The sequence below is a fragment of the Dendrobium catenatum genome, unplaced genomic scaffold (assembly GCF_001605985.2).
Source record: "Dendrobium catenatum unplaced genomic scaffold, ASM160598v2 fragScaff_scaffold_853, whole genome shotgun sequence".
NCBI lineage: Eukaryota > Viridiplantae > Streptophyta > Magnoliopsida > Asparagales > Orchidaceae > Dendrobium > Dendrobium catenatum.
The window spans coordinates 8,789,362-8,817,181 of NW_021319315.1; the positions used below are offsets into that span (position 1 = coordinate 8,789,362).

The following is a 27,820-nucleotide window of genomic DNA, read 5'->3' on the forward strand; positions in this document are numbered from 1 at the left end:
TAAAATTAACTAAAATAATTAATTATAATTAATTTGTGATTAATTATAATTAATTAACTTTTAATTAAATTTAATAAAGCATAATTAATTAATGATAATTAATTAATAATTAATTAATTAAATTAAAATTAATTAAATTAACTTTAATTAAAATTATTATAATTAATTAGCTTAATTATAATAATTTAATTAAAATTAAATATAATTAATTATGATAATTAATTAAAATAATTAATTAATTAACTAAAATTAATTAAAAATAATTATAATTAAATATATTTATTATAATAAAAATAATAATTTTTTTATCGGATTCACGGGATTAGGCCGAAGGAGCGCTCGGATAGGAGAAGGTTACCTTCTCAGACGGCAAGCTCTCGTGGTTGTTTCCGATCAAAATGTAACTTCCGATCCAACTTGAAGGGAAAGTCGACGGAGGAGCGACGTCGAACAGCCAAAAGGAGTCGAAGAAGCACGTGATAGGGAGAAAGTTATCTTCACTTCCAGCGAGCTCCTCTGCTTGCTTCCGATCAAAATGTCATAACTTCCGGACTGCCGCAGCGAGCTCCCATTGTAGTTTCCGATCAAAATGTCGGAACTTCCGGACTGCCGCAGCGAGCTCCCGTTGTAGTTTCCGATCAAAATGTCGGAACTTCCGACCGGAGAGGAAGGGAACGTCGTCGAAGGAGCTAAGCCGAAGCAGCAAGGAAAGAACCGGAGAAACGACGAGCTCCGGTCGGCACTTCCGATCCAAATGCCGTAACTTCCTATCGGGATGGAAGGAAAATTCGTCGGAGAGGCGAAGTCGTTCGACCACGGAAGAGCTAAAGACGCGACGAGATGGAGAAAGTTTCCTTCGCAGTCGGTGAGATCCCGTCGTTGCTTGCGATCGAATTGTTGTAACCTCCAGTCCGACAGCAGGGGAAGGTCGTCAAATGAGCGAAGTTGAGAGAAATAGAGGGAGAGATCGTGCGAGAGCCAAAGTCCAACGAGTCCCTTCCTTCGGCCCTTTTTACGGCTGCCAGAGAGATCGTGCAACTACGTGGGGGGAGATCGTGGGTGTGGAGCTCGAGCGACATGGCCGAGAGGTACGTGCGATCCTTTCTCCCCTTTTTTATTTCATTTCAGGTCAACAGTCTATTACTACTAAAATTACACTCAATATATTCCGTTTTAGATCTACTAAGCGAAAACCTTTAGACTCTAAGGTTGACCTCCATAATTCACGTTTACCTTCAACTCCTTCTCTAGTCTTATCAACAAGAATAGTATCATCAGCAAAAAGCATACACCAAGGTACATCCTCTTACAAATGTCTAGTGAGAACATCCATGACTAAAGCAAAAAGATATGGGCTTAAGGCTGATCCTTGATGTAACCCAACCAAAATAGGGAAATACTTGGTATATTTCAAGATGTTATATTCCATTTGTTTGAGTACACCCATTAGCTACTAGACTTGCCTTATACCTTTAGTGATCCATATGCCTTGTTTTTCATATTGAAGTAACATTTATACCCTATAAAATTTTTTCTTTAATTAAGGTTTACTGAGTCCCATTTATGTTTTCAAGTGCTTCCATTTCAACTTTCATAGCTTATTTTCACTCTTTCTTCCCTATCCTTTAGAGATAGTATTTGGGATATTAATAATGTTGAGGGTGATAAGAAGGCTTTTATGGCTGCTATACAATTTTTTAATGTCAGAAAGTTAGACAAGGAATAAAAATGTCATTGTTTACTTTTCTAACACTTTCTCTCATTGCAACAGGAAGATCACAATCATTAACAACAGGCACGTTATCTTCATAATCTATAGAATTAGAAGCTACTTCAATATTTTCAACATTAGAGATCGATTTTGGAATCAAGAACCTGCATTCATTTAAAAAGAGTTCTTTTTATCCTAGAGTATACTTGAAGTGGGTGAGCAGTACTTTAAATTTGTTTATCCTTTGTTGCTGGATTAGGAGTACTTGTATCTGATTTGGTAAAAGATTTGAAGTAAATGATGAAGAAGAATTTTGATTTTATGAGGATGGGGAGGATGACTGATCAAGCAAAAACAAATCTATCCTTACTAACAAATTGTAAAGATATTGTTAACAGTAGAAGGTCCCCATACACCATTTTTTAATTTGGGGCTCTTTTGTTTGATGAAAAGAAATGCAAACTAAAAACAATGCAGTGTGGAGTAAAAGTTTTCTATTGAAAATATTTTTAATGAGTTTGATTGAGTACATTATAAATACAGGAGTTTACTTTTTCATACTTGATTTGAAGGGAATGCAAAGAAAAAATTCTGCATTTGGCACACTGGTTGATTGGAGGTGGTCGAACAGAAATGCTATGGCGGACAACCGGCGGTAGCAATGGTTGGCATCAGTGGGTGGCGATGGGTGGCTGTAACGGGTGGTTTTGGTGGCTTACAATGGGCAGCGGCTACAGACAGTAGCGATGATCGGCAATGGTGGCATTGGCATTTCTTTTATTCAAGCTTTGTATTTGAAATTTGCTAAAAAATAACGAGTTTTAAATATACTCAAAATGAACTATAGGGTGAATTCCAAGTTCTCTCTTAAAATATTTTGCATGTGAAATGTAGCCATTCAAACACCTGAATTTTCAAAACCCATATATTTTTTTTTTACACTCAAAATGTTGTTGACCAAACAATTTCTGTGTTAAAAGCAGTGAAGTTACTGTTTTACTTGTTTGTAATGAAAGACAGTTATGTTTTGAAAATTCATAAACATCACAATGAAAATTACTCAAATAAAATCCTTTGAACAAATCAGGAACGTTTGCTTTTAGAATACTGAAAAAGGTTTGAGCAAGGAAAAATGATATAACCCTTTTTTTTATTGGAAAGAGAAGACTCAGAAAGCAGAGCATTGGAATTAGATCCATAGTAATATTTTTCCCATCAGCTTCCTCAAGAAAGTAGATACCACTTCATGTAGCCGACCCCACGTAGTGGGATATAGGCTTGATGTCGTGTTATTGTTGTTACAATTTGGGTCTAATGATGACTATTTTCTATTTTCATTTAAAGAAAATGAGTTGTTGGATAAATTGATAACTTTTGATCTATGACTCAATTTCTATTTGCATTTAAGCATCCCACACACTATTTTTGTTGTATTAGAAAACATTACCCCTATATTATCTTTTATTATTACTCTTTTTATGTTGCTTAACTTGCACATCAACCAACTGTTGTTGCATCCTTGATGAGTTTTCATTCTTGTTGTTGATCTTTATCACTATGACACTGAGTCCCACGTCTAATTTTCATCATAATGAAACCTTAGGTTGTGATTGAAATGTTGATGTGGCAATGTAGGATTTTTAGTTTCTTTGGGAGATATAATGCTTATTAACTGCTTAAAATGATCAATCTGATGAGAACAAATAAGATATAAGTTTGCAATTCATTAAGGGGAATGAAACTGGTAGCATAAATATTGTTTATCACATTCGTTGTTTCATACAAGAGAAATAGAATCAAATCAGTATGACTAAATATTAAAACTCCTTGTAGAAACTAATCAAAAAATATTTAGATCATATAGAATAAATGCTGAGCATATAAAAATCATGTGCTGAACTGACGGCATTGACGTTACAGAAGGAAATAAGAGGAAAAGAAGAACCAAAAGGTAAGTGTGATTCTTGAACTATGACATCGCATCTTGAAGAGATTTGGAAGGTGAAAATTGTTCAAATCTAAAAGAAATTATTTTCTTTTAATATCCAAAAAAGAGTACAGAATTTCTTATCTCCATATTTACAGATGGGTGTGGTGTAGCATATAAAGAGAAGAAATCTTGCTGAATTTCGGGTACTTCAGATTTAGAATGAATGGAAATGAATATTCATAAAGCTGAGATCCCAAATGTTAGGGCTAATGCTAATGATTATGAAGATATAATTGATGCCACTTGTACATTATCTTGCTAAACCTAGTTGAGACTTTGACATCCGACTGCTAGGTTTTTGCTTTACAGTCTAATTTTGCTTTAACTATAATTTTCTTACATATGCTGTTGCATTTGTTTAATGTCAGCGGTAGTCATGTGTTCCATATCTTCCGCAATTTTCTTTGCAATCGTCTTTTTCTGGTTTCACAGCCATGTTTTATGGACTATAGAGGTCCTTGAAAGGCTATCAAAATGTTGATGTGCTCCTAATTTTGCTTCTGGAGAATGATATGGGGAGGGATTACACCGTTTATATCTTCATTCCACATTTTAATGTTGATAAACAAATAGATTTATGCTAGTGGAACCCATTGAGCTAGGAAGGGGAGGAAATTGGGTTAATTTATATACAGCTTGAGAAAATATGGTTTTGATTTCTATGATGGGCAGGCTGCTAACATGCAAGAGTCCCATGGCATAATGTATGAGAGTTTACATATTTAAGATACCATCAATAACTTCTTTTTAGGGTGTGTAGAAGTGGAAGGGGGAGGGTGGCAGTGGGGAGGCAAGAGCAACAAACTTTGGTGGTGGGGAGGTAAGAGCAATATAGCTTGAAGAAGAAATGCTTATCAAATCAATCTATTCCTTTCTTTTGGAATAAATTTGAGGGAAATTACCACTCAACATTATATGTTTGTGTTTGTGTGGTTCTACTGCCAAGTCATGCTGTTTAAGCATCGGCTCTAATTTAGATTTTTTTCTTTGTTTTTATCTGATGGGATTCTGGTTTTTGTTCTTATCTTAATGTTCCATTAGATGAAATGTTAGATCAGAACTTTCAGATAATTTGTTCGTTATGAATTATTTGATGTTAGGACGGAATTACCCTTCCAAATCCCGTCTATAATGTACCAGATGCTTATGTTGTTCGCATAAGTAATGACTAGCCTTTTACACACAATAGCACTACAATTACGTTGGACTCATCAATGCCGTTCTTTGCTAAAATTTGTTTATTTAGATATGATCATGAATTTTTGAAACAAATGAAAAAGCCACCATGATCCAAATTTTCAATTAATTGCAACTTTTTCAGGCAGATAATAAAAGTTAACAAACAATATGCTGAGAAGATTTTAGGAAATCAATAAGGGAGGTTATTTCCTCCTACACAAGATCTAATAAGATGAGATTTGTTTGTTATTTTGATTGTAAAATCTAAATTTGAAAATAAATATTTGGAAAGGATTTTAAGGAATTCATATGGTTTTGATTTATACTTGAAATAATTATAAAGAATTTTAATATGAAATTTATTTCCATTTAACAGTGTGGTTTGGCTCTCGACAAAACAAAAAAGACCCATTCAGTCTCCTATTTCTATTTACCGGTGTGCGTGCAGTGTCTATGTGGAAAACTTAGGGTGTAAGGTTCTTACTGCAGAATATATTTATATTCCCTTGTAATCTTTATATATATCATGTTGTCATTTTTTTTAAGATTTTTTTAATAGAAGGGTTCTTGTTTCTGGATATATATTACATAACAATTTCATCCGGAAATCTGGAGAAGTACTGCAAAAGCTTGTCATTATGTGCGTTCTATAGCAATAACTTCATTGGAGTAGTTTGCATGACTTGCCTTTCAAGCTATACGCTTATTGTGTTTTTTTTTTTTTCAGTCGGTTCCTACAATGCAGGGGGCCGTTTGCTCAAAGGAGGCATCCGTTAGTGGACTCTAGAGTGGTATCTGAAATTAGGAGTTGCCTGGAAAATGGCTCTGTTTTCCAGGGTAATCTATTGAATTTTAAGAAGGATGGGTCTCCATTAATGAACAGGCTACAGCTAACACCAATTTATGAGGATAATGAAACAACACATTTTCTTGGCATTCAATTCTTCACGGAAGCCAATGTTGATTTGGGTCCTTTGCCTGGCATTTTAACGAAAGAAAGCTTGAGGCCTAGCAGTCGCTCTACACTTGATAATTCAATCTATCGTCCTATTGCAACTGTGCATGGGAACAAATGCCGTGAATTTTATGGTATGCTTCAGCTGAGTGATGAGGTTTTATGCCAAAGCATTCTTTCAAGGTTGTCCCCAAGAGATATTGCCTCTGTTGGTTCTGTTTGCAAAAGGCTATATTTTCTTTCTAAGGATGAGAATCTTTGGAGAATGGTTTGTCAGAATGCATGGGGAAGTGAAACAACTCGTGCATTGGAAACTGTGCCCGGAGCGAAAAGATTAGGATGGGGAAGGCTGGCACGGGAGCTAACCACCCTCGAAGCCGTGGCATGGAGAAGATTAACAGTTGGTGGCGCCGTAGAGCCATCTCGATGCAACTTCAGTGCCTGTGCCGTTGGAAATAGAGTTGTTCTTTTTGGCGGGGAAGGCGTGAACATGCAACCAATGAATGACACCTTTGTACTAGATCTGAACTCCAGCAATCCAGAGTGGAGACAAGTCAAAGTAAGCTCACCACCACCTGGACGATGGGGCCATACTCTGTCTTGCCTAAATGGGTCTTGGTTGGTAGTATTTGGTGGCTGTGGAAGACAAGGCCTGCTTAACGATGTGTTCATATTAGACTTGGATGCGAAGCATCCTGCATGGCGTGAGATCCTTGGACTTGCTCCTCCGCTTCCAAGGTCTTGGCACAGCTCATGCACTCTCGATGGAACAAAGCTGGTTGTTTCTGGTGGATGTGCAGACTCCGGTGTGCTTCTCAGTGATACATTCTTACTGGACCTCATGGTGGAGAAACCTGTGTGGAGGGAGATACCTGTTTCATGGTCGCCGCCTTCGAGACTGGGCCACAGTCTTTCTGTCTATGGTAGTGGCAAGATATTGATGTTTGGAGGTCTTGCTAAGAGTGGGCCGCTGAGGCTGCGCTCTAGTGATGTCTTCACTATAGATCTAAGTGAAGATGAACCTCGGTGGAGGTATATAACTGGTAGTGGAATGCCAGGCGCTGGTAATCCTGCTGGGATCGGTCCACCTCCTCGGCTTGATCATGTTGCGGTGAGCCTACCCGGCGGACGAATTCTGATCTTCGGCGGTTCTGTTGCTGGTCTGCATTCAGCTTCCCAATTATATCTTCTGGACCCAACAGAGGAGAAACCAACTTGGAGGATACTGAATGTGCCTGGTAGACCCCCTCGATTTGCTTGGGGACATAGTACCTGTGTTGTTGGAGGAACACGAGCTATAGTGCTCGGTGGCCAAACAGGAGAGGAATGGATGCTAAGCGAATTGCATGAACTTACTCTGGCAAATTCCTACTTGTGATGTGATTGCCAGCTGACCTGAATATTTTTACGAAAGAAACCCATACCCCCACTTTGCATGGTTCGGAATATTGGGTGATCGGTCTAACTGTTGGTTGAAACAGTTGAAAAATATGTTTAGCCAAGTTAGATGGGGTCGAGTCTTCTTTAAAAGGTTCACTTAGTTCATGATCTTCTTGTTTATTTGATGGCTTCTATGCATCTCTTGCAGCATATTACAACTGATGCTTATTATGTATCGGGCTTCATTAAAGCTTGGGTGGGGTTTTTTTTTTTGTTTTTTTTTTTGCTTTTTAAGCTGAAGCACCGATGCTGTTGATCTGTTTATTATTGTATAAACTCTTACCAAGAAAGTTGCTTGTTTGGCATATGATAGTTGCAATCATCTCCTTTCATTCATGAATTATTCTTTGCGGACGTCAAAAGCCGTACAGAGCCCAATGAAAATGCGCCATATCACCCCTATTCGGTACTACGGCTTGGTACCGAGCTTGGTACTGAGCTCGGTACTAAATGGCGTGGCTGCACCTGTTTGGCCTCTGGACGATAAGCTGTGTCTGGTGTCTGTAGAGAATAATTTCTCCTGAAATTGTGTATCTATTGCAGACTATACGTCATCCTATGTTTTTGTATGTAAATATCCCTGAATTTTTATGCATTATGTGTGCAAAAGACTAGTTTCCTACAGTATTTCTCAACACTTTCACTTCTACCAGCATAAATTGAATATGAAAAGCTGCTAGTGGCCTGCTGGCAATGCATTATTGTGAAATACAAGGGTACAGATTTAACTTCCATCTATTAAATTTTCCTGGTATTCTTTTGTTACATAGTGATTGATTCCTATCGACTTGCCAATACACTCAGTTTGTTGAGGCAGCTTAACTTGGAAAATTAGTCTCATCCGATGGTTGAGTTAATGGTGTAATTCATCATGTAGGGCTTCGCTCGTCGTGCTAAGTTAGTTATTAGGTACATCTCAAACTCGGGTTAGTGTCATTCTATGTAAGTTACTGCCTAAACTGTTTAGTTACTCCCTTCTTAATCCGATGGGTGCCAGGTCGTCAAGTCTACCTAAGAATAAAATATATATATATATATAAAAAACTTTGGTTTCTTATAAAGAAACTCTTTATCTTCCTTTGTATTGCTATTGCACTTGGGATTCATCGGGCTTATTATGTGATAGAAAAGTTCCCTCATGATTAAAAAAATATTCTATAAGATGGTGGTGAGACTTGCAATGTTTTATGGTGTATTTACTTTGTGTTTTTTATTAGATTTAAATGAGAATTTAACTTTTAACATGACACAATGGAGAAAAAGGATTCATATAGTTGATCACAAATAATAGAATAAAGGTTCGATGCTATTGTTATTGTTGTTGGGTTTATATGATTGTCATGATCAATATTTCTATTTTGTGGGTGTCAAGCATTATGATAATTATTCCTTTTGTTTGGATAATCAAAAGGACATCATTTAGGGATTTTAGGCTTTTTCCTTGTATTTCAATATGATAAATATGCTATATATTATTCTCTAATGTCCAAAGTTCATTTACTGAGTATTTACTTTGTATTTTTTATATATTTGATGCATATTTTTCGCCTATTAATGTGTATTCAATTCATATTTACTGGTTATTTGATGTGTATTTACTATGAATTTAATGTGTATTTATTGCGTATTTAGTGTGTATTTATTGTGTATTCAATGCGTATTGGATACATATTTGCTACGTATTCAATGTGTATATGCTCCTTTTCTGCTACGTGTTTACTGTGTATTAGTAGAATTCAAATTGGATGGTTGAAGTGGAGGAATGTATTGATTTTATTATGTGATAGAAGAAATCCCTCAAACTTAAAAGAAAAATTCTATAAGATGGTAGTGAGACTTATAACACTTAATGGTGTATTTACTAAGTTTTCTTTATTAGATTTAAATGAGAATTGAACTCGTAATATAACACAATGGAGAAAAGGATTCATGTATGTGGGATGAAGGCTTGATGTTGTTATTATTGTTGTTATTGGGTTTATATGATTGTCATGACCAATATTTCTAATTTGTGAGTGTCAAGCATTATGATCATTATTCTTTTTTTTTTTGGGGATAATCAAAAGGACATCATTTAGGGATTGTAGGTTTTTTCCCATGTATTTCAATACAATATAAATGATATCATTTACTGTGAATTTTCTACATATTTTATGTGTATTTATTGTGTATTTACTGCATATTCAATAAATATTTATTTAGTATTCATTGCGTATTTACTGTGTATTTGCTACGTATTTACTACATATTTAATGTGTATTTACTATGTATGTGTTGCATATCTTCTACGTACGTATCTACTGTGTATTTGATGCGTATCGACTACATATCAGCTACATATTTGTTGCTTATCTGCTATTTATGAGTTGCGAATCTGTTGCCTATCTACTACGTATAAATTAAAATTTTCTTGAATTTTCATTAGTAAATAATTTTATAAAACATTTTATTTTACATATTATGCATGTTCTATTTTATAGAAAAATTAATCAAAGACTAAGTAAAACCTATGTACAAAAAATATTAATCAAAGTAAAAAACATATGTATATTGTACAAGTTCTATTTTACAGAACTTGTAAAAACTATATTACTACGACGATGTAATTTACATATTATACAAGTTTTATTTTATAGAAAAAATTATTCAAAGACTGCGTAAAAACATATGTACAGAAAAAGTTCATATCAATAATGAATAAAATAATGCATATATGAATTCCACCTTATATTTTGGCATTTATTTTTGCCAATTTTTAGTTTCAACCCAGTTGGTGTTGCCTTCAAGAAGAATTGGTTCGTCTAGGGCTTTCTGCTTGATTTGGACTAGAGAAAGTATCCCTTCAGTTGGGATGGATTGTTGGCAGGATGAGGAGTATGGAGGAGATGTTTGCTCAAGATCAAATTTGCATTGAGAAATGTGGAGGATTAGATTGTATTCAATTGATTCTACTCTTACAGATAGATTCTTAAACCTTCTACTCAACCAAACTTCAAGTTCATGGAAGAACTTTATACATGTATCCTGGAGTGATGTCATCAATTTATTGTGGAGACCATCTTAAGCTTGAGCTACAGTAGGAAATGGTGCTTGCTGAAGAGATTGGGGGGCTTGCTGTGAGGAGTGGGGTTTGATGGGGAGAATGAGGTGTGTAGGTGGGGAATTCTGTTCTGGTTACTTGGGAGGATATTTCCTGAGGGGGAGGAAGGATGTGTGTCTGAATGTTCTTGATACCTAATATAGTGTTTGCTTCCTCTTGGGTAACTCTTTGGAGGTCTTAAAAAACTTGAAAATAATTTATTTGTTAGCAAATCTCTATTCTTCTTAAAGACATTAATTAAAATTTGTTGCATTATAAATCTGCATATGTATCTTTACTTTAAATTAACAAAAAAATTGGAGGCCTTCATGGAATTATATAAATTATAATTGCCCCATCAAAGAAAATGGGGCCTTTGGTCAGCGTACCTAGGGGCATATATTAAAATATGCTCCAATAACTAAATATGCATAAGATCAAATGTAAATTTAACAAATGAATTAATAAAATGAAATAAAAATTATGATGATGCTCTTAGCACTCACAAATAGTAAACGCACAAAATCATTTATGTAACTAGTTGGCTTCTACATCTTCTTGGAAATTTTATTAAATTCTTTAACTAAAAATTCCCTAATTGACGTGCTCAGTTAATAGATAAAAACCGATCCACACTATTTGATATTGAATGAAGCTTCTTAAGGGTTTGGAAGTTATTATGTTGGAAAAATAAATTTGAACACAAATATATAATAAATATTTTTAACAAAATGGATAAGGGTGAGGAGGGAGGGGGGTTGATCTGTTCAACTCCAACATCTCGCTCTTTACTTACATTTATGAGACTTTTGTAAGTGCAGAACTAAGCTAGATGATCTCTTGACCACTGTTTGGCAATCCAATAAGAAGTGCCACTTCATCTACTATGAACTGTACAACATTATCCTTTATTATAAAACATTGTCATGGAATATTCCACAATTTGAGGAGCTCGTACATCAGTGAGACCTTCTGCTCAAGAGAAAGGAATTTAAAAAATTGGTAGATATTTAATCTCCTTAAGGTGTCCTCCACATCAAGGTTTATTATCTCCACAAAGGTGTCACATATTGTTTGGAAGTTGATACATAGCATTGAAAAGAAAGAGGCTGAATATAGACCATAAATATTAAAGAAATAAACACGTAAAGTACGTAGAAGATAAGCAGAAGATGGATAGTAAATAAGCAAAAAATACGCAGAAAATACGCAAAAAATAAGCATAAAAGGTGCAAAAAAATATGCACTGAAAAAGCAGATAATAAGCAGTAAAATACATAGAAAATATACATAAAATAAGCAAGCTAAAACCCTAAACCCTAAATAAGCAGCAACATGCAATAATCAAGTCTAGAAAAGATGCAGTAAATACGTAATAATCATGCAGCAACCAACTTACATTTATAACAAAGACAACTAAAAACTAAAAAGAATGGAAAAGGAACAAGCTAAACATAGAAATTTGTTAAATATGCAATAAATATGAAAAACTAAAAATACAGTTAATACATAGTAGATAAGTGGAAAATATGTTCTTACTACGCAGCTCATACGCAATTATCACGGCAAGCAAAAAAAGGACTAACCTTTTTGGAAGGTGAAGCCATTAGCACTGATGAAAAGTAATCAAATGCCAGAGATGCAATGAGAACACGAATGCCAAAGAAGCATGAAGAACAGTGAATGACAAAGAAAAAAAGTTAATACTACTATGAAAAGTGAAAAGTCTCTACCATTCGATTTTTTACCAGTAATTTGGGCGGGTCGGTCAGGTTAACAAAATAAAAAAAGACAAATATAATAAAAGAAAATACAGATAAATATCCATGTGGGCAATCCACGCGTCAAGATTTCATTGGTGTTTGGGTACAGAGCTACGTCAGAACTCTGCACAAAATAATTTCTCTATAAGAAGGCATATAACTAAAGAGAACCGAATAATAAAGCTGGAGCACAAGGAAAATATATGAGGGTTTATGGCAGAAAAGCTTGTTTAGACCATTATTTTTAAGAGATGTATATGTCTAATAATAATAGTGATAATTCACTAATTAAGGCTAATATTGTTTTTAATAAAAAAATACTCAGGATCTTGTTCTTATTAAATTATCCTCACTTTTAGCCATAAACTATTTAGTTAAAGTATGCTATGAGCTGAATTGGTTCAAATTAGTTTGTTTCAAATCTTCTAATTTAGTTCAAATCACATTTAATTCGAACATGGTTCAAATCAAATTTGATTCTAATTTATCATTGTCAAAAAAATTCCATCATGTTTCTATACTTACTCGAACCATAAGTTCGAATCACATTCTTCAGTATAACCAACTAGCTACTTAGATCTTTTAGAATTTAACATAAGCATAAAATGACAAGCATTATATCATTGAGTATAACTAATCAATGACATTACATAAAGTGTGTTATTAAAGCGAAGAACTCAATACATAATACAATTTTAATGTTGTAACAATGAAAATCAAAATAAAATGAAACTATCATTAAGGTGATGGGCCCTTGGACCTACAAGTTACTTTGTTATGGAATTTCACTTCACATCAGCTTCACTTATATTGAACCGCATCCTTATCTTTCTTTAAAGACATTCACCATTTTCTTTGGATGACTACTATTCAACTTTAATAGTGAGGGTAGAATAACAACGATATTTATTTTATCTAGAACCTCTCAGGTGTCCTCATTTACAATTGGATGGATATTCTTAGCATATTCTTCCAAATATGCTTCATGCTTATACACAAGCTATAATATCTGACATCTAGATTCTAAGCTGTAGCCAATGTATATTTTTATGAGAATCCCATCACATCAAAGTTCTATATGTACATGTCCTTTCACTTAGTTAAACATAAGTTAGCTATAAATGACATGCAGTTTAAATTAACTAATAAGATAGATAATAAAATTGTTAGCATTATTTGATTTCTTTCTCAATGCTTCTTCAAATATTTTGCCAAAATAATTTTTATAGTCATTGTTGTTATGCATTTATTGAAGAAATATTTCTGCATTGTGTATTTAAAAATCTCTAACAACAAAGCCACTAGATAAGAGTGTGTAGTCTTAGTAAATTTATTGAAGCTCTTTGAAATACCTGTAGTCATTAAGTTGTATTCATTCCTCGGGAAGAAAGCACATGCCCAGTTCTCAACGCCAACTTCATTCTTGATATATGCCATTATAATTAGCTTCTTGACTTGCATTTTGTCAAAGTTTCAGTAGAACTCAACTCTTCTATAAAATTTAGAAGTCAAGTCATACGCCTCATAAAAACTATAAATTTAAAACTTTATTGTGATATTTATTTTAGCATAATAATTGAAAGCCCCTAAGAAAAATATTATAAATAAGGTATTAATTGGAAATAATATCATATATATCAAAGGCAAATATAAAGTTTTCCATTATGACTATTGACTCCATCAATCTAATACATGCATGAATTATTATTTTTTGAGTTAATGACATATGATCAATATGAGTGCTAGCATCTTATATTACTCATAAGAATGAAGTACCTCCATAATATGTGTTTAGAATTATTTCATCCACACTTAACATTGAATAGCATGCAACTTTAAGTAAACGTAATTGAATTATTATATGATGACATGCTAAGAAATAATTGCCCCTAGATTCTTCATATCTAGCATGATACAAGAGTTATTTAGATAACCTTCATATATATATATATATATATATGACATCTTGCTCACAACACCAACAAGCCTTCTCATAAGATGAATATATACAGTAGTTAGAATTCACATTAGATAAAATTATTTTTTTCTTCAAATTAGGATAAATTTTGAGAATCTTCTTAATTTCAATTGGGGATCAAGAGTACCATCAAAATTTGGGGTATTGGGGTATTGACCTTAATGTTTTTCATCAAAGGTATAAATGGGTCATTATTAAGGTTGTAATCATATTAGGGAGCTCAATAAAGGGGCATGGGGGTGTCCCTCATCAGGTATGGTGTCATCCCCATACATGGAAGGAGGTCTAGAAGGTATGTAAGGTGTAGGATAATTCCTAACTCAATCTAGTGTATCAAACCATTCATTGATGTTGTGATGGAGTTTAGCTATGTCAGTTTGCATTTCCCTAAGTTGTTGGCTGATTGTCTTCATTTGTCCTACCAACAAATCTAAAGTTATGTTAATTTGTTCTGTGTCCATCCTATGTCTATGGGTGACTCATAATTACGAATATTTGAAATAAAATTAATATGATAACATGAAAGTAATTTTAATGAGTGCAAGATGCGATTTAGATGCTAAAATATATAAGAAAGAAATCCTAACATGCACCAAAATGAAACCTTGCTCTAATACCAGATGATGTAGGAATAAATGTGTGTGTTGATGTTTTAGCTTTGAAATTATATGCTTTTGAAAGTGCAAGAGCAATTGTTCACTTCCAATGATTTAAACGATGCATGAAAATAATAAAACAATTATTTAGTTCAAGCAATAGATTACATGATAAAGATTTAGAGCACAAAATAACCAATCAAATAAGATTTTGCTTATTGTGGGGCTTTCGAATGAAATTCCTTAATAAACATTTATAATAGTCAGTATTTAAGATCCCTCACTCTCAATTTTAAGAAATGGTTAAGCGGAGAAAGCTTGCATGATCTTTATAATGCCATAATTGAGAGGGACTTGGAAGAAATAAGATTCAGGAGAGAGTTCACCTTTATAAAGATTCAAAAGATTGTTGCTACTGAATGGGAGGTTGTTGTCGATCTATAGCAGTGGCAAGGGAGAAGAGGATTCGTCCCATGTAATCTTCAACGGAGAGGTTCTCTAATTCAATGTCGAAGATAGTAGAATGGGGGATGTCAATGAACCCTTGGTCCTCGAATACGAAGTCGTGATCATATTCAGGATCGGCCATCCATGAGTAAGGCGGCCTAACAAGGTGTTGGGGAGGGAGAGGTTTTGCTTCTTCTTCCTTAGGTGAAGTACCAAGCATAGGAGAGGAGATGTAGAGGAGGAGGGAGGAAGTTGGGTGGTCGGCCAAGACTAAAAGAAGAGTGCTAGTTTTTTATTTCAGAGTCGTGTTATTGGTTATGAGGGAATCAACTCAAATTTGTGAAATTAATTTTAGATTTGATAGTGGAGATAATTAGAGAATTTGATTTTAATTTCCTTATAATAAAGGAGTGAAGGGAAGAGGGGGCGACTACCTTTAATGAGCATTGATTGGGGAGTTAATTAGGAGCATTAATGGAAGTAGAATTTAGAGAGGAGAGAGGGTAGGGCTAGTGGATAAGGGAGGGAGGAGTTTTGGAAAATTTCAAATAGTTTCCAAGCAAAGCAACTTAAATTAGAAGAGATTTAATATCTATATCTCTTTTAATTTGAATTCAAATTCAAATTAATGTGTTTGAGAGACTTTCCAAATATAACGCAGGTCAATTAGGAAAGAATTCAAAATTGAATTAATAATCCTCCCAAATTCATCATAATATAATTTAGGAAAGCAGTAAAGGCTAGGGAAATTTTGGATCCAATGAAAGGGTGGAAGTGGCTGGCAGTTAGGGTTTGGGGCAAGGGAGGTTGGCGGCTATGAAAGGGGGTGGATCTTTGGGCTAGGTGGAGTTAGGGCCAGCTGTTTAGGGCTTAGGGCTGACAGTTTGGATGGAAAGGAGTTGGTGGTCGGTGGTTTTTAGGGGAAGGAGGAGATAGACCGTGAGCCTAGATACTTTGTGCGGCTGATGGGTAATACTTTGCCCTCATCTAGGGACTTCAACTCTTACAAGATCTCTCAAGCTCTCCCAAAACACAAGTGCAGAATTTTCTTCTCATAACAATCATCATCCCCTCAAAAAGAAGAGGAGGGGGCTTTAAATAGCTAAAAATACAATAGCAAGATAAAAGACAAAAGTGCCCCTAAGGGTCACAAACAACTACTCCCTCAAGTGAGGGTAATAAATCAAATGCACATATAAAATAATAAACCTAATACAAATGATAGCTCAAAAATAAAGCGTTGATCGTCGGCCCTTTTTCTCGTAGAGTACTCTCTATGGTAGGATGTCCTCATCATTCTCCTTAGGTGGAAAAGAGCTTGACTCCATTGAGTATGTGTCTTGGGTGCTCTCATAAATCTCTAGTGCATCTGGATCAATCCACTATAACTTCTCATGCTCTAGCCAAGTGTCCTCTGACTCTGGCTTACCTCTCCACCTTATCAAATACCTTCTTCGTTCATCCTCTTTTGTGAAAATTATTTCATCACTCATAATCATATCAACTATTTCTACGATAGGTATTTTGGAAATATTTGGAAGTGATGAAAGGCTTGGGTTCTCACAATGTGGTTTAATGCAAGGCTCAATTTGTAGCGGATTAGGTGGGTTAAACTATGGACCTTCATAGGCTACTAAATCTTCAATGTTAAAAGAGGGATTAATATCGAAGTTTGCAGGCAGACCCAATACAAAGGCATTATCATTAATTTTCTTGATTATTTTGAATGGTCTAGCTCTTTTGAAATGTAATTTCTTAACGACCCCTTTCAGAAACTGTTTGGGACAAATCTGAACAATCACTAAATCACAAACTTTGAATGTTTTGAATCTGCGTTTAAGATTAGTGTGAAGCTTATAATTAACATTGCTCTAGTCAATTTGGTGTATAATTTTTTTATGTAATTCATGCAAATGCGATGCAAATGAAGATGTAGACTAAAAAATTCTATACTTATGACACATTGGTATGAGATCTAAAGGCTGTGTAGGCTTGTACCCATATATAACTTCAGCATGACTCAAACAAGTGGAGCATTTTATAGAATTGTTATAAGCAAATTCAGCCATTGGGAGTTTAGAAACCCAATCTTTAATGTGCTCATCTACTAAGGATTTTAATAAGTTACCTAAACTCCTATTGACCCCTTAGGTTTGGCCATTAGTTTAAGGATGAAAGGCTACGGAGAATTATAGTTTGGTGCTCATTTTCATCCAGAGAGTTTTTCAGAAGTAACTAGTGAATTTGACATCCCTATCAGATACAATAGTCTTAGGTAAACCATGTAATCTAATGACCTCATTAAAGTATAATTTGGCAATATGGGAGGCATAGGATGTTTTAGAACAGGGTATGAAATGTGACATCTTGGAGAAGCAATAAACTACAACACATATGACATCAATCCTATGAAAAGTCTTGGGAAAACCTAGGGTGAAGTCCATGCTCGCATCTTGCCATGGACAGCTGGGAACTGGTAAAGGGGTGTAAAAACTTATGTTTAGTTTTTGTTATTTATCCAGTTGATAAGTGTGGCACATACTAACCATTTTACCCACATATTTCTTTAGGTTGGGCCAAAAGAAATGGTACTCTACATCCTTAATAGCTTTATCACGAATGAAGTACCCTGCAAGATCTCCGACATGAAGTTCCTAAATAAGGAATTTCCTAAGGGAAGTGCTAGGGACACAAAGCTTCTGGGCTTTGAAAGTTCCAGGAACACAAGGAGAAAATCATCCACAAGGCACATGTCACTTAAGGACAGAAGGAAGTAAATTTCCTTGAAGTCGAGGCATTCCAAGTAGTCCTATTTGACTTATTCAAATCCAATGACTTCTGCCCTCATTTTGGTTGTAGTCAACATGTGATGACTGAGGGCATCAGAAGCTTTGTTTTCAACTCTCAGTTTATGCCTAAGGGTTTAAGTGTACCCCTGTAAGAATTCTACCCAACAGCCACACCGTTTATTCATCTTTTTTTGGGAGTTAATATAAGAAAGGGCCTCGTGATCTGAAAAGATGACAAACTCTTGTGGGAGCAAGCAGTGTCACCAATATCAAAGGGTTGGATCACCATGTAGAACACTTTATTATACGTGGAATACCGTTGCCATATGTCATTTAGTTTTTCACTAAAGTAGGAAACATGGTGACCTTTCTAGGACAACAATCCTCTAATTCTGACCACTGAAGCATCCCAAGTAACTTTGAAGAACTTGGAGAAGTCAAAAAGTCTCATCACTAGGGCTTCCACCATTCTTTTCTTTATCTCCTAAAAGGCTCTGGTGGCAGCTGGAGTCTAGTGAAAGTCCCCTTTATTTAGGCAATCAGTGATAGGAGAAATAATGGTGCTGAAGTTCTTAATGAATCTCCTATAGAAGGTAGCTAGGCTGTGGAAGCTATGGACTTCCCAGATGTTATGGGGAATGGGGCATTCAAGTATGTCCCTCACCTTCTCGGGATTTGTAGAGACCCCTTGGGCTGATACAATAAAGCCCAAAAAAATTATGCGGCCAACAAGGAAGGTGCACTTCTTATGATTAGCATAAAACTACTCCTTCCTTAAGACCTCACAGACCTACCTCAAGTGGTCTAAAAGCTGGCTCATAGATTAGCTATAGATATGAATGTCATCGAAGTAGACAATGACAAACTTATCCATAAAAGAGTGCAACACATGGGTCGTGATTCTCATGAACGTACTTAGGGAATTACTCAACCTGAAAGACATGACCATCCTTGGTCTTAAAAGAAGTCTTCCACTCATAACTAGGTTAGATCCGAATCTAATGGTATCCACTTTTAAGGCCAATCTTGGAGAAAGGGTAGCTCCTGTCACCATGTCAAGCATATCGTCTAACCTCATGATGGGAAAAAAATATTTAACAATGATTTTGTTGATGGCATGGCTATCAACACACATTCACCAAATGACATACTTATTCGATGTAAGAAGGGAGGGTACAATATAGAGCTGAGGCTTTCTTTTATGTAGCCCCGTTATAGTAACTTGTCCATATATTTCTTTAGTTCAACATATTCCATGGGGTTCATGCGATAGTGTGGCAGGTTGGGAAGAGAGGCTATAGGGACAAGGTCAATAACATGTTGAATGTCTCTTAGAGGAGGTAGTTGATCAGGGAGATCATTAGGGAAGACATTAGTAAAGTCACTCAGTATGGGATGAACCTCTTGAGGAATAGGCTTATCAGACTCAGAGGAAGTCTCTCGGCCCACCAAGGAGTACATGACTGTGCCTTATACTATTTCAGAATCTAGGACCTTGGTTGTCACAAGGTTCAATCCCTTCTTCAGGTTGACTAGATTGGGTTTGGGGTCATTCCTAACCCTAGGCTGCATAGGTCGAAGCTTAATGTTTTTGCCCGCATATTTAAACATGCAGGTGTTCGAATTCCCATAGATATGGACATCATTATCAAAGAGCCAAGGGCACCCTAGGATGATTTATCTAATATATATTACCAGAATATCGCACCACACATTCTTCTTATAATTAGCAAAGGAGATGGGTATGAGGATTTGCTCCTTCACCTCTAAGGCAGTGGAGTTGACCCATGCTACCTTATAGAAATTAGGGTGAGAAATGACATATCAACTAAGTCTAGACACCATGCTGGAGGAGACAACATTGATGCAATTGCCACTATCTACGATGAATTTATAGTTCTTGTCAATTATTTTGGTGTAGGTGTGAAATATTAAGGTCCTACGTTAGTCATCAGTGGTAATAAGGTGTGACAGTGCACATCTCACCACACAGATGGGAGAGGTGTCGACCTTTTATAAATAGTAGACGATAGTAGGTCGTTGTCCTCCTCAAAGAATTCACCTTCAGCATCAAACTAGTGAATTTGTTCAGCCTCATACTCAAGCTTATCCTCGATGATTTCTTCAATAATAATAACTTTATAAAGATTAGAACACTTGGAAGAGATTTGTCCACACCCCTGATATCGGAAGCACTTAATTAGTCCCTTGGTGGGAATGAGGTGTGTTGGGGGTTAGAGACATGCCCCTAAAGTCAGGATGGGGTGGAGGAGGACCAAAGGGTGGTCTACTAGAGTTCCTTTGAGTCGGCAATGTGATATAGTAGTGTGGGGCCAATCCACCGGAGGGTCTGTAGGAAGAACTAGCTTACTGGTGTCAGTTAGGAGTTGGGAATGGGTTTCTTCATGGTCTAAGACTAGATTGTAAGCATTCTCTAATGTAGTGATATTATAGGCAAATAGCTCATTGCATAGGTCCTCACACAACTTGATTTGAAACATGGATAAAATTTGAGCGGGGTATTAGAGGTCTCTCCCTTACAGTGAATCAGGTAGTCGTCAAAAGATGCAATGTATTCATTTATTAGTTCACTACCCTGGGTCAACCTATTCCACCTATCAAGGAGCCAAGGGAAGTACAAAAGAGGTAAGTACTTCTGTTTGAGCGCACACATTATAGAAGTCCAATCAATGATGGGTATTCATTACGGGATCCCTAAGGCTTTATAGGTTGTCCCAATATTAACTAGCCCTACCTGTGAGTTTCAATTCATCAAACCTAATCTTTCTAGCCTCATACATGTTATACCATTTTAAGAAACTATCCATACCTTTGACCCAATCCAAAAAGAGGCCAGGATCAAGAGTATTGCCAAAAGTTGGGGCATTAACCTTAATGTTCTTCATCAAAAGTTGGGGCATTACTGAGGAGCTCGATAAGGGGCACAGGGGTGTCCCTCAGCAGGTACGGTGTCATCCCCATACATGGAAGGAGGCTTAAAAGGTGTGTAAGGTGTAGGGTGATTTCTAACTCGATCTAGTGTATCAAACAGTTTCGTTGTGTGGCGACAGAGTTCAGCTATGTTAGATTGTTTTTTCTTACCAAAAGATTGTGTTGATTTGTCCTACCAAAGGATCTAAAGTCCTATGAATTTGTTCCGGGTCCACCCAATGTCTAAGGGTGACTCAGAATTATGCAGATTTGAAAGAAAATTAATATGATAACATACAAGTAATTTTAATGCATGTAGAATGCGATTTTGATGCTAAAACATGTAAGAAAGAAATCCTAATAGGCACCTAAATGCAACTATGCTCTGATACCAGATGTTGTAGGACTGTATATGTTTGTTGATGTTTTACCTTTAAATTATACACTTTTAAAAGAGCAAGAGTAATTAGTCACTTTAAATAATTTAAATGATGAATGTAAATAATAAATCAATGATTTAGTTCAAGCAATAGATTATATGATAATGATTTAGAGCACAAATGACCAATCAAATTAGATTTTGCTTAATGTGGGGTATTCGAAAGAAATCCCTTGATCAACATTTAGAATAGTCACTATTTAAAGATTCATGAGAGAGTTCACCTTTGTCAGGATTAGAAAGAAAGTTGCCACTGAACGGGAGATTTTCGTTGATTAATAACGGTGGCAAGGGAGAAGAGGATTCTTGTCATATAATTTTTAAAAGAGAGACCATTCTCTAGATCAACATCGAAGAAAAGAGATGGGGGGATTTCAAAGAACCCTTGGTCATCGAATATGAAGCTGTGAACACATTATGGATTGATCATCCATGTTTAAGGAGGCCTAAAAAGGTGTTGAGGAGGGAGAGGGTTTGCTTCATCTTTCTTAAGTGAAGTATCAAGCATAGAGGGAGGAGCTTGGGGGGTCGGCCAAGGCTAGGAGAAGAGGGGTGATTTTTTATTTCAGAGTTGTGTTGTTGGTTAGGAGGGAATCAACTCAAATTTTAAAATTAATTTCATATTTGATGGTGGGGATAATTAGGGAACTTGATTTTAATTTTCCTATAATAAAGGAGAGAAGGAGGGAAGAGGGGGCAGCTAAAATTATGAGATGTGCCAAGAGAGGGTGGATTGGATATTTAAAAATCTTCTTTTAATGAAAAAAAAATATCTTTTTATAACTTGATGTAAAAGCAAAATTCATTCACAATAAAAAGATAGGTAATCAATTTCACCAACGTAATTAATCGCAATAAAAATGAATGCGTAAATAAAGTACAAAAATAATAAAGGAAAGAACACACCGATTTATAGTTGTTCGATCAAACCATGACCTACATCCACTCCCCGTAGGCACCCTCCGAGTATTACACTAAACCTTTAGTGATTCTCATTTAGCCCCCATAGCTAGGCAGAGAAGCCCTTACAAAATCACTTTCACCTTCCCCGGTGCGGCGGAGGAGCCGGGTCCTTTGACACCAAATAGATCTTCTTCTTCCCAAAACTTCCCTTAAGATGAACCTTAAATATGATGGTACTGAGGTGCAAGCTCATCGGAGCAACCGTGTGAAATTTCCTTCACACTCCCTTGAAACCCCCTCCAAGGATCTTCTCCCTATCTCAAACTTCACTCTTTCCTCTCTCCCTTTCAAGTCCTCTCTTCAAGTTTTCTCCAAAAAAAATGAAGACACAATGGCTGCCAAAGACTCTTACAAATTCTTATGAGAGTGCTTAAATAGAGGGCTAAAAAAGCCCTAAAAAAACTCAATTTAGCCGTCAAATATTGTACCGTATGATTGCATGATCATTCAGTACCTTGTGCAGAAATTGACATGTTAGTACTGTATGATGTCCAGTTAGTACTGTACGAATAGTTCAATTGCAGTTCATACTGTATGATGTCTGGTACGATCCAGATCATACAATATGATCCAGATCGTACAATACAATTTATAAAAAAATTAAAATATTTAAAAATATTTTTTGCTCCCCCTGTGAGTGTGCATGGTCAACAAACTAACATACATCATTACAAGACTTGACTCAAGAAATGAAAATTACAGACTCATTTAATATAACCAATTCTACACAATCTTTAGTCTTGAATCTTCAAAGAACAGTGCATGGTGTACCTAAAATATTAGTAAACACACAAATAAATATGCACTACAAATACTAGGAGAAATAAAGGATTAATCAATATTATTTGTTATCATCAAAATCATAAACTTGTAAGCCTGAGTTGTAACAACGGCTGCCTTTAATAATAATTAATTGGGGACTTAATTAGGAGCATTAATGAATGTAGAATTTAGAGAGGAGAGAGGGTAGGGTCGGCGGCTAAGGAAGGGAGGGAGGAGTTTTGGGGATATTCAAATAGTTTCCAAGAAAAGCAAGTTAAATTAAAAGAGATTTAATGTCTATATCTCTCTTAATTTGAATTCAAATTTAAATTGATTTGATTGAGAGACTTTCCAAATATAACTCATGCCAATTAGGAAAGAATTCAAATTGAAATTGATTCAAAATTGAACTAATTATCCTCCAAAATTCATCATGATCTAATTTAGGAAAGTAGTAAAGGCTAGGGAAATTTGGATCAAATGAAAGGGTGGAATGGCCGGCAGCTAGAGTTTGGGGCAAGGGAGGTCGACAGCTATTGGAGGGGGGTGGAACTTGGGGCTAAGTGGAGTTAGGGCCGATAGTTTGGTGCTTAGGGCTGGAGGTTTGGATGGAAAGGAGGTGGTGGCCGATAGTTTGGAGGGGAAGGAGGAGTTGGACCGTGAGCCCGGATGCTTCCTGTGGTTGACGGGTAGTACTTTGACATCACCCCAGGACTTCAACTCTCACAAGAACTCTCAAGCTCTCTCCAAACATAAGTGCAGAATTATTTTTCATAATAATCATCATTCCCTCAAAAGGAAGAGGAGGGGGCTTAAATAGCAAGATAAAAGATAAAAATATCCATAAGGGTCACATAGAACCACTCCCTCAAGTGAGGGTAAAAAAGAAATGTGATAATAAATCAAATACACATATAATAATAATAAACCTAATGCAAATGATCATAACTCAAAAATAAAGTGGTGCGATCTTGGCCGTAGATTGTCGGCCTCTTCTTTAGAAGACTCTCCTTGTTCAGATGTCCTCATCAGTGATACTTCTAATGACATATACACTATACCACCTGCAAGCTTACTGATGATCTATAAAAATTACTTACCAAATGAATTCCTCATCACAGAGCAATATACCACACCTATAGATACTTTATCACAATATTTAGTGTATAATTTGACATGTTTAGATCAATGTCCTCATCCTTAGGATGGCTTAAAAATTTTTACTTTATAGAAGCTGGGTTATTTGAGGTTTGGTAGAGTTAATGCATCATAATAGAATCAGTATGATCATTACATTAATATAAAGGAAGCTTCATGATGATGCATCATCATCAACAGCAACAACATAAAACTTAAGAAAAAAAAATAATCATTCCATTCATGCATAACCCTCTTCCTTCTAATGTGGCATAAGGTGCCAATGAAAGAAGAAGTGGATCAGACCAATCACTAGATCTCAAAGTAAGAATATAGCAACTGACAGTGAAACTATTAGGATAAGAAATCAATGAAGACTTTTATTTAGTATTTATATTTCTTATTTGTGTTAATTATTGTAAAATGCTATTTTTTATGATTTAAAGTGGTAGTTACAACTCTAAATTTAAAATGTGAAATTCAATTTTTCAAAAATTGAATTTTGAGAAAACTAAAGTTAGATTTTTAAATTTTGGAGTGAATGTGATATTTCTTTATGTGCACATCACTATTTGAAACAAATAATTAAAACTAACATGGGCTCATGCTTGGTTAGTTGGCATAACAAAAAAGAGGGCTAGTTATTGAGAGTTACCTCACTATCTCTCATATATTGTATGTGACCAAACCCTTTACTTTTTCCACTCTTTGTGCAATTTAAATGTGGTATTGTAAAAATATTTAAACATGATGGTATGAAATATATATAAAAAAAAATCTTTGGTTGTGTTACAAAATTTGGCATTTCTTCCAAGTAGAGGGGGTTTGGCGACTGGCTTCATCCCTTGAAGGTGTTTGGGGATCTCTTCAAATCTTACTAGTTGGATAAGTGGAAAGTACTATATCTCCTAAAATAAAATTAATCCTTTATTGCATAATTCTTTTAAACTTATTCCCTCATACTTTCACACTCACTTCCCATCGATTTATCCATAAAATTTCACACTAAAATTCCTAAGAAGAGCTATAGGCAAAAACTTGCTTCAATCTAACCTAGTTAGGTTTTAAACCTCTTTTGACCCATGAAAACACCTTGTTAAATCATGAACATTTTTAGAATTGATTTAGACAAACTTTTATTCAAATTGTAGAGAAGATTTTTTAGAGGGCCAAGGGAATTAATTGCATAAACACCTGCTTTAATTTAAAAAGAAGTGGACCAACCACTAGATTCAAAGCAAGAAAATATTTCTTATGCGTGTTAGTTATTATAAAAGACTATTAATTTGTGATTTTAAGTTGTAATAATAATTATAAATTGATAATATGAAATTCAAAATTGAAAAAAAATTGAATTTAGATTTTTAAATTTTAGAGGGAACATAATATTTCCTTTTATTACATGTTTATTTAAATTAAATAATGCAAACTAATATGGTAGCATGCTTGTTTAGTTGGCCTATACAAAAAAGGAGAAGGAAATTATTGGAAGATACATCACTCTCTCTCATACATTATATGTGGTTGGTCCCCCCTTTCTTTTCCCTCTCTTGTAAAACTACTTAAACCTGATGAAATGAAGAAGAAAGTCTTTGTTTGTATTACAAAATTTGGAGTTTCTTTCAAGAAGAGTGGCTTGGGGGCTAGCCTCAACTTTTGAAGGGATTTGATGATATTTTTAAACCTTTCAAATGTGTTGAATGGTAACTACTCTATCACCTTAAATAGAATTCATTATTTGTAGCAGAATTCTTCTACACTTATACCCTCACACAATACACTTAGTTCCCATCCATTTCCCCTCAAAATACCACACAATGCCCTATGAAGGGCTCTCAGTCAAACCTTGTGCACATATAACATAGTTTGGTTTTATATTGTTTTGACCAATCAAAAAACATGAAAATAATGAAATTTTTTAGAATTATTTTAGGCACACTCATCCTTCATCTTTAAGAGTTTCCAAGTAATACAATTTTAACATTATCCTAAAGGCCTAAGTGCAATAAAAAAAAAAAAAAGTATAGATCTGTGCACCCTTACATGTCCTCCTTCTTTGCATGGAATTTAAACATTCAACCCTTTCCAAGGCTTCTACATCATTCCTATCACATTCTAAAAGCCTCCCAAGACCAACCACAGTGGTCAAAATCCCTAGGTCACACCAACTTTACTCCAAAAGTTAATGAAAAAAATACTCAAAATATCCTCTAAGATGCTTAAGCCAGCCACTCCAAATCAAGGAAGAATGATGAGTGAATATTGCTTGTAAATTAGAACTTCTCTCCTTCCAAATATGACATGGTTGAAATTATCTAATTAGTTTGATTGCTTGCATTATTTGTATTATTTATTTTGTAGTGTAATTCATGTGATGATTAGTAAGTGGCCTAAAATAAATAATATATGAAGCCTTGCCTGACCATCATATAATTTGCTAGGTTATTCTTTGTAAATTTTAAGACAATGCAATCGAGTAAGCACCTTGATTGCCAATAATTTTTTTATTTTGATGTTTTTCAATTTTGTGGAAGGAAACTTAGCTTGCGCCCAAACCTTGATAGGTTTGTGAAGCTTAGTGGTCAATTCATACTATCTTAGTTTGGTAATTGTAAGGACTTTCTCTTCTTTGCTACTTTTCCTTCCCCCTTGACCCTCTAAAATGCTATAAGTTTTCCCTTATAGTTGCAAGGTCTTATAAAATATTATATTATCCACATCATGCTAAATTTATTATATGATCAATTGAATAACAATAAATGTGATTAATTCATCATTATATTTATTTAAAACTACAAATAATTTATAATTTTCTTATGAAAAGAAAATATCAATATGATTTATATCAATTATTTTAACAAGTTTTTTACAATATTTAAATTATGCAGTGCTCCAAAAAATTTAATATGATTTAGAGAAATTATGAAATTTAACTAATTTTTATGAAATTATCTTACTAAGAATTTAAGGTATTTTCTAGCATTTTCATTTACTTTTCAAATAAGGACAATTATGACATCTTGCCAAAAGATTTAGATGTCATCCTCCTCCCACTTATTTTATCATGTAAGATATTTGATTTTTTAAATACAATATCCTAGTTCCAAATGAAATTAAAGCCTTTTCCACTTAATGAAGCTAAATTAAGGTAAAATTTTAATTTGTTAAAAGCTAAAACTATCTTAACTTTTCATTTAAGCCATTTGAAATATATATATATATTGATAAAAAGTTTCAAAAATGTAAAAATAATTAATAGGATGAAAGAAAAATCATGAACTTCTTAAATGAGTATGTTGATTGTTAATGACAATTGTTTTATCTTTGTTGAGATAAATATTATGCCAATAATATTATAGCAACACCAATATCTTATGAGCTGATTATTTTGATGATGATAATATATATTTATTCATAAAATATCAATAAATTGATCATTCATTTGTTAGTATAATAAAGAATTGAGTGTTTGATGACACAGTGATTTGGTGCTCAAAATGAATAACATCATTTGGAATATGTAACTCAAAATTCCTAATAGCATTATTACCATAGTTGTTATAACATTCTAGGATATAATGGAAGGATTGGGTTTACTTAAAATTATAATTAACTAACTCATTCACCAATAATAATAACCAGAGCTACGTACTAAAATCTT

At 34.8% G+C, this 27,820-nt stretch overlaps 1 protein-coding gene across 3 annotated transcripts in view; it reads left to right on the forward strand.

The window, feature by feature from the left end:
* Nucleotides 1–7,912, forward strand: part of LOC110101361 (adagio-like protein 1) — a 36,258-nt gene extending 28,346 nt beyond the window's left edge. For all 3 annotated transcript variants that reach the window (XM_028697012.1, XM_020829225.2, XM_028697013.1), the window contains one exon: nt 5,608–7,912. In XM_028697012.1, coding sequence (XP_028552845.1) covers nt 5,608–7,213 — 1,606 coding nt within the window. In that variant the 3' untranslated portion in view covers nt 7,214–7,912. The remainder of the gene's footprint in view (nt 1–5,607) is intronic.
* Nucleotides 7,913–27,820: the final 19,908 nt, after the last annotated feature.